This window comes from Cyrtonyx montezumae, unplaced genomic scaffold, assembly GCF_038088225.1.
Source record: "Cyrtonyx montezumae isolate F1298 unplaced genomic scaffold, pur_monq_1.0 scaffold_3, whole genome shotgun sequence".
Lineage (NCBI taxonomy): Eukaryota > Metazoa > Chordata > Aves > Galliformes > Odontophoridae > Cyrtonyx > Cyrtonyx montezumae.
Window position 1 is genome coordinate 98,138,820 of NW_027072034.1, and position 13,916 is coordinate 98,152,735.

At 36.8% G+C, this 13,916-nt stretch overlaps 1 protein-coding gene across 3 annotated transcripts in view; it reads right to left on the reverse strand.

Annotated features, from left to right (window-relative positions):
* The window catches only part of AEBP2 (AE binding protein 2), a 52,028-nt gene that overhangs the window by 15,058 nt on the left and 23,054 nt on the right, over positions 1-13,916 (reverse strand). For all 3 annotated transcript variants that reach the window (XM_065742524.1, XM_065742522.1, XM_065742523.1), the window contains exons 4-5: positions 8,083-8,269; positions 1,199-1,323 (exon numbers count right to left, since the gene is read on the reverse strand). In XM_065742524.1, the coding sequence (XP_065598596.1) occupies positions 1,199-1,323; positions 8,083-8,269 (312 nt within the window). The remainder of the gene's footprint in view (positions 1-1,198; positions 1,324-8,082; positions 8,270-13,916) is intronic.

Genomic DNA, 13,916 nt, shown 5'->3' on the forward strand with positions numbered 1-13,916 from the left:
TTCTCCCCTTTTTTCTGCTGCCACGCCACTGCCGCATTCCAGACAGGAAGGCATGGGCTTCAGAGAGGAAAAAGGCAAATTTCTGCACCCAGGGAAGGACACCTCCAGACCAAGTTCAGTTCTATCTGGGCTTTCGCCTTTCTAATATTCTCCCAGTACAGCTTTACTATGTTTGAAATTATCTTACGCTGCTTGTCCCCTCTTCTATCAATCATACACTTCCCTTTTTTTCCTGAGTTCCAGTCAAACTTTTCAGACAGACTGGTCTCCTTCCCTTTCCACTCACCTTCCATGAATTGGGGATGGTCAGCTCCTGCACCTTTAGAATAACTTCCCTGAAGTATTCCCAGTCTTCCTGGGCTCCCATGAAGCCACAAGGTTAAGCCACAGATGAAAAGAGAGCAGTCAGCACTTTTTCCTTGCACTGAAGCTAATCTTGCACTAGTCTGGCAATGTATGAAGTTCCTCATCTTGTGCTGTTTCTTGATTCTTGTTTTCTTCATTTAGTTTCTCTACCTCTCATGCACTCTCTCTCTCAATTCAGTAACAAAACATGAGGTACTGCACTTTTTCAAATTCTGATCCCTCTATTTCTATCCAGCATGTCTGTTTTCAACTTTTCTAAATGAATACTGATGTCTGTCCTATCCAGAACAGGCTACAGAAACAGGACAGAAGTTTATTTCCCCACGTGGTACTCACTTCCCAGCAATTCACTGACAGTTCAATGGGAAGTTTCTTTTGTTCCTCAAAAAAAATATATAGAATAAATGCGACAAGTGCATTTATTCAGTATTCCGTCTTCTAAATACAAGAATAAATAATTGAATTTCACATGAACACCTTAAAATATTCAGTTACACAATTATCCCTGAAGTCTTCCTCATGATAAATAGGCACTGTGAATCATAACTAGGGAAATACCATCTGAAGCGCATTACTTACAGTGCTTTCTGCAGCACGTACTTCCTGCCAGATATTTCCCCAACTGTATTAGATGGAAAACATTGCAAGCTTTTCAATTTGAAACACATAACTACCAGTACTACTTTAAAACTTAAATTTACTAACAACTGAATAAATCAACTATTTAAAATACAAGTAACTGTTACTCATTAAAAGTCACGTTACAAACAGGAACACAGCATTATATTTTTCAGAGATGCAGGTAACAAACAACACATGAAGTAATACTTACAGTACTGTGAAATACAACACTGTGGCCTTTTCCTAAGCTTTCTATATGCGCTGAGAGGTTAAAGCAGATGGCTCGATGTCTTATAGCATCCAGTGTTTGTGCATCAAAGAAGTCATGAGGTCTTGCTAGAAATAAAAGAGATCCTTAGTGCTGAACCTGCTGAAAGCATTCTAACGCATTCAAGCGCATATATGAATCCAAAGTGTCATTAGTAAACCATTTATCTTTAAAAAACTAGGGCTACCGTGTCAGAGTTGTAAGCAATAATTTAACTGAGAGGATGGCCTGACTCAAACAGATTCATTCAAGCATGGTTACAACATACCCCTAGATAAAGTAGCTACTTTGACAAAATCAATTAAACTTGCTCAATTTTTAACCTTGAAGTGCTATTTTTTCCCCTCATCTCCCACAATTAAAAAAAAATTACTGTTTTCACCGAGTACTTCTAGGAGCACCTATTGCTGCCAGAACAAAATGGTGGCCCAATGCCAAGGAACTGAAAGAAGAACTTTATTAATAAAGTTGAGTTACATTTTAATGCAAGAACAGCCCAATAAAGTTCTCAAACTTTACAAACTAACTGGCCAAGGCATCCTTAAAGCATTACAATATTTCAAACCATGATCGTGCACACACTCAGCATGTTAAAAGACATACCTTCTTTCTGAACCTTATTTAAAACCATCTGCCCTGACCTAATTTCTAATTACTAAGAAAACTAAGTTCTTTCCAGCTGAATGCTGACATGCTGCAAGGAGAACAAACACTGCCTGCAGAGGAACACTGCAAATAATTAAGAATTTGTAGAACACTGCAAATAATTAAGAATTCTATAAACAGCACACACTGGTAAAGTCCTTTCATCTGAAAAGGACTTCTATGGATAAGTCCTTCTTGAATAGTAAAATACTGAAATCCAATTTGGAGTGTAAAGAAGGTCTATTAACTCTACACTAAAGTACACTAATTGAAAATGACTGCTACTAAGCACATCTTTGTTGTACGTTCTTGGAAATATCTCAGATTTTAAATACATTCTGTATCGTACAGTAGCAGAACTATATAAGTAATGTAATAATGAAAGCATTAAGAGTTTTTAAATCTTATGTGAGAGCAGTAATTCCATATATAACACTGAAAATGAAACTAAGAATAGTAGTTAAACTACATCATCAACTATATCATCCTATAATCTGCAAAAACAGTTATTTGCAATTCTTCTGTCCTGAATTAAAACAACAATCATGTCCTCGTGATCAACTGCTTTGGAGTCGGCACAGCCGGAGCTGCAGTGGCTGATTGAGGTACAGGGTGGGTTTTCGGGAGGTTCCAGTCTCTCGGGAACCGAGTGAGAGAAGGCAGTCCCATCGGCTGTTCTCGCGAGAGGTTAACGAAGCGTTAACGAGGCACAGGTGTTAACGAGGTAGGCGTTAACGAGGCATAGGCGTTGCCAGGGTTTCAGCGCCCTCGCCCACACCCCTCAGCTGATTAGGGCTGAAGGGGTATATCCCTGAAGGGCTCAGGGAGGGCCGCGAAGTATTACACTTATGAACTTATGAACTTGTATGTTCCTTTTCATTAGGATTATTTATCCATTATTTCTAAACAAGCTACAAATTCCACTTTAGACTAGTATTTTCTACACTCTGGAGAGAAAATGTTAAGTATTCATCTGTACATTGTGTTCGCTCCTTATTCTATTTTGGTTGGATACTGCCAATTAGGCAATCATCCCACTGAAATGTTTTCCTGTAAGTGCTAACTTCTCACACTGCACAAGGTCACTGAAGCAAGCATTTCTTATACTGAAACTGTTCATCTATCAAGTAAAAAGGAGTATGGGTCACATTTTTGTGCATGGACTATAACTTTTCTCTCTTTATGCAAATTAAAATAGGTTTTTGGGGAAAACACATGACTGTGTGTAATAACAGATTAAAGAAATCAGATTCACATTGCATTATTAGTATGAAGATCTAAGCAGTAAAAGTTATGAAACTTCCAGTGCCAAGCATTTTACAACAGTTATCCCTCTACCCTTTTCTTCTACCCCAGAAGAAAAAAAGCTTATATTCCTTTGATCTGAAATTCTTAAGTTCTCTACAGAAAAAATCCAAACGCTGATTTAGGCAGTTTGTTGCATCGAATGTCAGAAAATTTTTTGCAGCTTTGCTCATATTTACAAAACAAATGTTTGTGAATTTATAACAAAGATTTTATAAGAAGTAATATGATGTAACATTCTTTGTATAAGGCAGAGGTTCAAGAATCCTCTAGGCTGAGGAAGATAACCAAGGTAAAATCAATCACAAACCTGATCTACCAAGTACCATCATTAAGCCACATCCCAGGCATGTTCAACCCACAGCCCACATGCAGGCTGGTTAAGCCTGCATGAAATGTAGTGTACCCTCAGCAATGGGTGTGCACCTGTAGGGGATGGAAGGGGGAAAGGGAGCTAAGCTGGGTTGCTTTGCTGGGAAGAGCAGTTACCCAGGCACCAAGTGACAAACACTTTACTAAAATCCAAAACAGTATCCACAGCCCTTACGTCATGTACTCGGTGGGTCATCATGTTATAGAAGAGCACCAGGCTAGTTAGGCAGAACCTGCCCCCTCATAAACACATGCTAACTATGTCTGATCAATTGACTGTCCTATATGTGCCATGTAATCATACTCAGGATAACCTGCTCCATAACTTTCGCTAGCACTGAAGCCACACTGACAGGACTGTAATTCCACCTTCCCACCCTTCTTGCAGACTGAAGTCAAATTCACTAACCTCCAAATGACTGGAACCTCACCAGTTTGCCATGACTGCTGGTAAATTATTCAAAATGGCAGGGCAAGCACTTTGGTCAGAACCATCAGAATGCTTGATGGAATTCTGTCCAGCCTCACAGTCTTAGGAATATTCAAAACATGCAGAAGGGTACTTATTTTCTCACTGGGTTATTGGGACTTCCTTTCACTCCATCAGTCTTCCAACTGAAGGGGTTGGGTAGCATGAGAACTGACCTTACTAATAGAGACTGAAGTAAAAAAGGCATTAAGTAACTCAGCCTCATCCTCACCTTTCATCACAACACTTCCTCTCAAATCCAATAAAGGCTGGAGATTCACTTTAATCTTCATTTTACTGATGATGTGTTCATAAATGCATTTTTATAATCTCTTACCCCAGTAATCAAGTTCCACATGGGCTTTGGTCATTCTCATTTTCTCCCTGCACAGCTTAACATCTACAGTTCTCCTGAGATGCCCACATCTTCCAGAGCTTTTTTTTTTTTTTCTTTCTAAGTTGCAGAAGCAGTTCTCTGCTCAGCCCTCCTTGCTTGACTTTCAGCATGTTAGGTCAGCCTGTTCCCGTACCTTTCAGTTGTCATTCTACTCTGCCCTCTGAAAATCCATGGCATCAATATTGTTAATCACCTTTCTGACTTCACCATGGATCAAAATCTAGTATTTCATAATTGTGCCCAAGCTAGCCTCCAACCATCACATCACCCACAAGTATTTCCCTGTTCGCACACAGGTTAAGTGAAGCATTTTCCCTAACAGGCTTCCTCACCTCCTGAGTCAGGAAGACATCCACACACTCCAGGAATCTCAAGTGGATTTTTAGCAGATACCTGGGAAGTTAAAGTGTTCCATGAGAACAATTCTAGTGAGCATGATATTTCCTCTACTTGCTTGCAGAGTATTTCTTGCCTTCATCTCGTGGTGGTCTACAACAGATTCTCACCATATTATCAACATTACTGGCCTTGACCTTAGAGCTGAAACAGTCAACCCTTTCAGCACCACTGCCCAACTCCATGCAGTCACTGTATTCCCTAATATACAGGGTTACCCCACTTCATCTCCTTCCCTGTAGTTTCTCCTCACAAGCACCAAACCCTCCTGGCACATGAATTATCACTGGCCTCAACGAGACATGGTGCAGGGATTTCATACGCCTGATACTTAACTAAAACTTTCAGCTCCTCTTTGTTTTTCAAGCTCTGTGCATTTGCATAGGGGCTCTTAAGCTCAACACCTAATTAAACTGCTCTGTTGGTCAAAATTGCTAGAATTCATTTGTGCTGCTTTTCAGGTGCTTTCCAGCTGACCTCTGAACTCGTCCCTGGCCCTGGGCTAGTGCTACTGGCACGAGCCTGCTAAGTTGGGTGAAGTTCCCCTGTCCCAGCAACTTTAAAGCTCTCTTAATCAGCTTGGCAAGCCTGTAACCAAGGGTGCTCTTCCTGTTCTGAGGGATGGACCTCAGCAGCGCCGAACAGACTAAATTTCTGAGTCCCAAGATCTAAAAAAAGCCAAATCTATGGCTGAAACACAAGTCTCATGGCCATAAACTGATCAATTCAACCAATCATTTTCCTTTTCCTTTGACCAGCAGAATCAAAGAGATCATCTGTCCAGAGCCTCTTACAGACACTCTAAGGGCCCCAAGGCATATCATGAAGGACTGTGAACTGCTCCTTGGTGATTTTGACGCCCACATGAAATAACTGCTGTGGAGAATAGTGGGCTATAGAAGACTCAGTAGTTTCTTGGAACCATCCCTATTTGGCAACAAACCTCTTGAGAGTAGGAGAGCTCAGCAAGTGGGTACACCTGTTCTGTACTGGAAAGAGTCCCCTTCTACTACCACCCATTGCTGCTTCTTGGGCAGATTGGTCATTACGTGCTGAACAGACTATGCTGGTTCATCTAACACCTGCATCTCCCATGACATGACAGGTCCTTCCTCTAAAGTCCAGCAGCTCTGCAAGCGCACTTCATGCAATGAGGAAAGTCTCTTCCATTCTTTAACTGCTAATGCAAACAGCTATAAAAGGTGTGCGTAGCAAAATATGCTTTTATCATAAAGGCCCAAATCTCTAAACTTAAAGGCACACATTGCTTACAGACAAGGAGAAAGAAAATCAAGATGTTAAGAAATAAAAAGATTATATTGCAACAGTCTGAATTCTCTTTCAAGTTCAAAGATCATGTACTTGTCATATAGAAAGCCACTATCAAGTTAATTTTTTAATTAACATTAATGTCTCTTAGAAAGGTACAAAACTTTAGATATAAAACAAGCCTATACAGAGGAAGCAACTTAATTGCTTTGCTGTATTTGAGCCTTTAATATATACATAAGTGTACTTCAGTTTCACCATTGACAATCAATTGTAGGTAAATGTTTATTAATCCATTTATACTGCAAACACTTCAGGGTCTCATCAAACCATTGGGAGACAATGACAGCATTTTTTCAGGAGAAAATTTGTTATCCGACAAACTACATTCTTCCAACAAATGACTTGGTGAATTTAATTCAAACAATGTACACTACTGAAAAGCACCCTGTGTTATACCTATTTATCATACCTTATAACCCCATTTGCAGACAGAATGGTACAGAAGTAAAGTACCTCACCTTTTTAAAATGTCTAAAAAGAGAGTACATTCCTAGCTTTGCATACTCAAAACATTTCCTGTATAATGCCACTATTTTGTTACTTTGGCCTTCCAGGTTAAGTTACCTTGCCGTCTCTTCTTCTTGTAGACAAAAATCTACACACTAGCACACTTCATTATTTATCTAACTAGAAATAAAACTAAACTAAAAAACTGCAAGATGAGCAAAATTCTATCAGCTCTTTATCAAATTCACCAAATCAGCAATAACCTACACAAAGTTTTAAAGAAAAGCTACCAATATTTAACATTTTCAGAAAATGTCACCAACTTTGGATACGTTTCTGGGTCACATACTCCCTGGAGAAATACATTAAATAGTTATTTCCCAATTCAGTTAGAAATGACTTTTGCCTTAGGGCAAAACCATACAGATACCATCGTGTTTGTCTCAAGAGGCAACAAGATAAAAAAAATTACTCAAGCAACTGTCATTTTTCTTTCTGTGAAAAACCTGATCAAGAAAACAGACCATTCAAGCTATACAGTTCTGCAAATATTACTGGAATGTTAAAAACCAATTATACTTTTTGCCATAGATTTATTCAAGAACTTTCCATTTACTTCCCCCACTACTCCATGATGATAACTTTGTGGACATCTGCGGAACAAATTCTATATATTCTCTTTATTATGACCAAGACATCCTCAAAGTCTTAACTACCATGTAAAATTCTAAGTCTATAATGTACATAATTGACAAATGAAATGCCAATATGCATTCTACTTCTACATATACTGAGGGAGACATTGAATGAAGATGTATTAAATCAGTTACCTAAAAAATCAACATGGGTAATGACGCAAACTAAAACAACTTGCACATCTCTGAAAGTAAAGTAACTTGAAATGATCCATTTCAAACTTCTCTATTTTCTTTGAATAATATAGTCAACAAAACAAAGTAGTCCTCTATGAATCTGCAAGTACATCATTACACTTAAGATGAACAAGAAGTATACTGCAAAGCAACCACCTGAATCTTCATTGATTAGCCTTCCCTTTTTGAACCTTCTAATTTATACAAATTATTAAAGTGAAAACTTTGCAAGTCAGACTGAGGACAGAAATAGCACTCTACCTTCTCTGAACTTTTATCAGTTTCAAAATTAGAGGAAAACTTGAGTTTTACATTTAAGATACATTTAATAACATAATTTGCTTATACATACTTTGACAATACCCAAGTCTCTCAATCTTATCATTGCTAGAGGAAACAATTCTGATCTTAAAAGACAAATCACACTTCAAATAACGCAGGTTCATATCAAATTAACAAACCTCAACTGCACAGGGAAAGAAAGGAAGCAGCACGTCAACTTTCCACAAAATTAAATCATGGCCATGCTCATTATGTCATTAAGCTAATGAAACGTACTGTTGTACGTACAAAAACGTCCAGAAATACTTACGTAATGATCGGCGTCTCTTATTCTTTAACTTTCTCCTTTTATTCATTCCAGCTTTAGATGGAGATTCCTCTTTGGCCTTTGGCTGACTGGCAACTTTTGAAGAATTCTGCTGGCTGAAGTGTGTGGGTACGTGACGGGCAAGTCCTCCCTGAGATGCAAAGCTGGCATTGCACCCACCAACTACACACTAATGAGAAAAGAAAATGGAACAGCTGCATTAGAGCACTACATGGCAGTCATTCACAAAGGTTTCACAGATCTTTCAAATTTCTTTTTCTCGTTCAATCACCAGCATATTAAAAGAATGATAAACCCTTATTGACCATGTAATACTAAATATAGAAACAAAAGCATGTGAAATAAATTCTCTTCTGAACTGTACCACTTATAATAGTTATTTCATAGTGTAATCACTTTTCAAATGCTTTATTATATTCTACAGTATCGTGTAGCAGAAAACTTATCTTGAACAATGCACTGAATAACTGTTTTCATAGAAAAACACAACAAAAGAACTTTTCCCCTACAGACCAGCATTGTATCCCCTTGCCTTTCGTAACACAGCACTATTATTCTGTATTCCCCCACAGTTCTACAATCTTCTGCACTTTATATAGTAGCATTCTATAACCTCCTCCTCTTTTTATTGATAAAGTAGAAGTAAATGTTTAAATAAAAACATACATCCTCATCCACATGAAATTTGACACAGCTTAACACTTTCTACAAATAGTATACAGAGTCAAGCATTATACCTGTCTTGTCTAAAACTAACTTCAGTGACTTGAAAAATTTATTACTATACACATTAATTTTGGGATGCTATAATTAGTTCAGAAGTATTTCACGAAGAGATGTCATTTTCTTTGAAATGGAAAAATAAGACAAGCTCCAACCGTGACTAAGTAGAAATGCAGAAATCACAAGATACATACAACTAAGCTATTAATGTCTGCAGTAACTATTAATATTTTTGTATTTGGTTTATAGTCACAATTCACTATTCATCTGGTATTGAAATAAATCATATAGTTGGAGTGGGAGGCACAAACCTTTTCTTTTGTGCTCTAAGCTTACAAGGGTAAAAGAAAATATAAGTACACAGAACTGTGTATCATCTCTTCCCTTCACAGCAAACTGATGTGGCAGCTGCAACAGCAGTTCAGCAACAAGTAATGCTGCAACAACATACATAATACTAAGTTTTCTCTGAGGACTAAAGAAGAATTTGCAAGCTCTAAGTAATCTGTCCCAAGCCTGCGCATTTGATTAAAAGACAAGATGACAGCAGCAGAATACCACTCAGCATGTTTTGTTCCTAATGCCCAGCTGTGCTGTTTTCCAACTGTGCCTGTAAAAAAAAAAAAAAATCTCTCTCTGCCTTGGACCTAGCAAACAGTTTTCCCTGACTATTATAAAATAGGAATATAGCGTTCATAAAGGGAAACGTGTTATCCTGCTGAGTTCATACTTGCTGTAGGACTACAAAATAACATGGTAATAAAAGACAAAAATAGGAGGATATTTTTATTTACATGGTTTGTAGATTTTTTTAAGCTTGCTAAGTATAAAGCTAACTAAAGCCATGTAATTCCCTGACAAAAAGCTTTAGGATAATGCATGCGATTCTCCCCACCTCCTCCACTGATAAGCATCTCAAGAAATGTGCTGATCTCTAACAAAAACTTACCACATTGCTCTGTAAGTACCCAAGTTCAAACAGCAATACTGTACTTACACTGTAATGACTTACAATAAGAAATCGTAGCTCGTCTATATTCAGAATAATACAAAGTATTCTCATCTCATTTACACTATGGAAACATCAATGTGCTATTATTATAGCAAACATATACTGAACATAAAAAGTTCATTGTATTAAGAGATGAACAAACTCACAATTCATAGATATGTCTCCCTTAGTTTGATCAATCTTTTTATTCTCCTGTTCCGAAGTCCTTGAAGCATCTGCTCTCTGGCTCACAAAAGCAGTTTCACAAAACCACACTAAGCAACTAAATGTAAACTTAGATTTAACATTCATTAAGGTGCTACTGACAAGCTTCTAGCTCTCTCTGATCCTACAAGTGCCGACAAAAAGAAAATGAGTACAAACTAAAGCTATACTCTTAAGTTCAACCACATACTAGGAAATTAAAAGTTCAATCTTCCAAAGACCTACTAGAGGTCGAAAATAACTTGATGTCTTCGGATAATGCATTTATTACCATATACCAAGTTGATTAAAGTGTGTTATCAAAAAGCAGCACCTTCTGAATATAGAAATATTGCAATGGCACATTTAAAGCATTCTAAAACATGAGTTCCTAAGACTTTGTATGATTTCTTGCTAGACAAAAAGCATACTCTTATGACTACAGTTTGACTCGTGGTGTCATAAAAGGAGTTTCGTCTAGCGCAGAAAAAATACAAACATAGATAATCAACACTGATTCACTACAGAAACTACTTCTCTTGTTCTACCCAATTTTTACTTTTAAAAGCCCAAACATTAAATCCTCAATATACACAACCTGCAACTGGAATTTATCTTTTTCCAGAAAGATTACTTACAGTCTGCAGCCTCAGCATGAAATATTTGCAAAGATAATCACATTCACATACTGTACAGTTTGACACTACCTGATCGTGTTATCAAGTAATAAACAGCTGATATACCAAAGATGACAACAAATATCTTTGTAATGGACAGAAAACAGAAGAAAAGGAAAAAAAAATCTTACCTGTTTTTTTTTTCTTTTTTTCTCTAAAATAATATATCCAGCAATCCGTTACTAATGGATAAAGTCTCTTCTCTCCAAAGATAAAGGAGCAGTTCAGGCTGTCACTTCAGGATCTCTGGACGGTAAGTCACACCAAATCAGCTTCCCACCAGATAATTGTACAGATCTAGAGGGCTTCTAATAAATCAAACTCAGCTACTATGCACGACTTTAAATCAGTCTCTTAATCTTTTTCCCAAAAAACTTTTATTTCAATACTTTGCATTCAGTTTGCAATATGATAGGTTGGGTCCGGATTGGTGGATATGTTACTTCAAGAGAAAATAAGTCAACACATAAGAAGTTTAATTTCTCCAGTGTACCCATACCCACCATTATTAATGGGCAATAGTGACCAGTGATTTAAACAAGATATAAAAAAACTGAATTGCTAGATATTTCAATATCAAGTTCAAAATAATCAAATGCTATTTTTTAGAATATTCAATGTGATTTTTTTTTCCAAAAAAATCAGTATTAATATTTTAGACATTTGGACAAACTCTACTATCTCATCGATTAAGCATTAAAGCAGAATGCCTTCACATTTTCTATCTACATCTGCAATGTTCTAATGAAGAGAGGATATTCTATCAAAAGAACAGTCAACATGAATTCCAAATGATGACTGAATTTACTTGGTTTTACCTTCCAGATTTCAACAATATTTTACTCTATTAAGAGTAACATTAAGTGGGCTTACTCCGTAATGAGTTCTGAAAGTTAGTAGAATGAGCACCAAGTTTCATTTTTATTATTACAGAACCCTGCAATAAATTTCTGTACTGTCTTTTGATGTTGCTGCTGGAAGCATTCACCTTGTGAGCAAACCTTGCATAACTTAAACGTTAAGAGCATGCCCACTAGAATCAGTATGTGAAAGCAGTTGGTATCATACCCACACACGGTCTTGTATTCATGGAGGATTCCTGTGAGCAATTATTTTGATTAAAATCTCCCACACATTTGAGCTCAATCTCACATTTGTTTTTTCATTGTGCCTAACACTTTTTATTTGTTCATCTACATTACATGATGAGAGTTCTTTTGGTATGTCTACGAGTAACTTTCAAATGCCTTCTACAGCAGCAACTAGTAGTTCAAAAGTTTAAGTACCAACGCAGTGCCACAGCACAATAACTATTCAACTATTTATTTAAAACAGCCAAATTTAAGACAATTCCTTCTTGCCTTGCCAAAGAGTTACCAGCATCAGTTTTCTAACTCAGACTGTTCCTCTAGTTCCATCTGTCTGTATGTTCTGAAAGTCTAAAAGTTTAAGCCGTAGAACTCAAGACAGGACAACGCAATGATTGTCCCACCCATTTTTGAAAAGCTGCAAAAGTTATACAAGTATAGAGCTAAAGAATGTTCGTATTTCCTATGTGGAATTGAAAGATAAATAATATATAAATGGGAACATAACTATGTGTCTTCAGAGAAATAATTACTGCTCTGAAAATGCTTGTATTAAATGAATGCCTACAACAACAAGATTGAAGGAATCGCTTATAGAAATCTGTTTCTAGGTAAGAGAGAACTTCCAGCAACATAAAAGTAATATACTTTAGGTACTAAAAAGAGTAGCATAACATCAAAATGCCTAACAGCAGACCAGAGGCAGTCATTTAAGTTCTCACACCAGAAACACAATCTGGAAGACCAGTCTCTTTGCTCCTCTTGACAAGAGTAACAAATATGGGAATCAGCATTTACCAAAAGCATGATTAAAGAAGTACACTGCTTTGCAGAAATAATATTTGACTACAGATTGAGAACTAGCTGCAATGGTAAATGCCTCACTTAAATGACACATTTCTGCTATGGAGGGATTTACAGTTAACCCTGGGAAAGAATATTTTCTGAACAAGAAATTAGTGATGACTGCTTCAAAAATAAATACACAACTCCATTCAGTATTAAAAAAAAAAAGAGAGGAAAACAAAGAAATTCTGTGACTAAAGAGGAACTGACATCCAGAGATCTATCCCAAATATCTAGAGTATTATTTTTGCCTTAGTTTAGCAGATGAGTAAGATGTAAAATATCCTCTATCTGTTAAATGTACACATACTACTTGGAAGTTGCCCTGCATAAAAAAAATTGAGCTAATATAATCTCAAAAACAGGTATTCATAAGCAAATGTGCCTTCTCCATGACATCACTACTGCAATATTCAGGGGGTGACACTAAACCACACAAACAGAAACCATAGGAGAAACTTAAATATGAAACAATTGCCTCTGTAATTTAGAAAAGGGTTCATTTCCATGACAAATGAACCATAGTTATATAGTTTATATGCATACATGCACAGGGGAGGGAAACCCACAAAGACCTTTTAAAATGAAAGCACAGCAGCTCACTTACAGCAGGGCACAGCTTTTAAATCAAAGGACAGCATTAAAAGCATCACAAAAATAGGGAATTAAACAATGGGCAACTACATAAAATGAAATCATTCGCAGGCAAAACGTAAGCAGGAATGGGGACATATTCTTCATCTGAATAGATCTGTAAAATGCAGCTTTATACTTGAATCAATTCCCAGCTCCTCTCCAATTTAGACATAGGAACACAGCAACCTGCCATTTATATATTTATCTCTTACCTTCATTAAACTAGTTTTCTCATATCTTTACGAGTAAATTTTCTCTGCATTTTACCATCACCTCCCTAGCTAACATCCTTTGCCTTTCTTAAAGCCATCCTGAGCAGTTCTTCAGACAACAGCACAATGCTCTGTCATTTTCACTACCTTCTAAGCAAATTCCTCACAAATTTCAGCATTTATTTATTAACAAAAGAGTGAATGACTTGGCATTTTCCAGTGATACCTCTAAACTGATAAGGATTTAAACTAAAACTCCAGAGTAATCTTACAAAGAAACAGATTATTTTTTTAATTTAGAGTTTTGTTTAGTTTATGTAATCAAGGAAAAGGTCTTCAATACAATTCGAACTTGAAAAACTTTTGCTTCTGCTAGAAATCTGAGGAATTAAGGTTTATAAGAACAGCTAAATGCAAAAACATTTTGTTTTTGAACTGA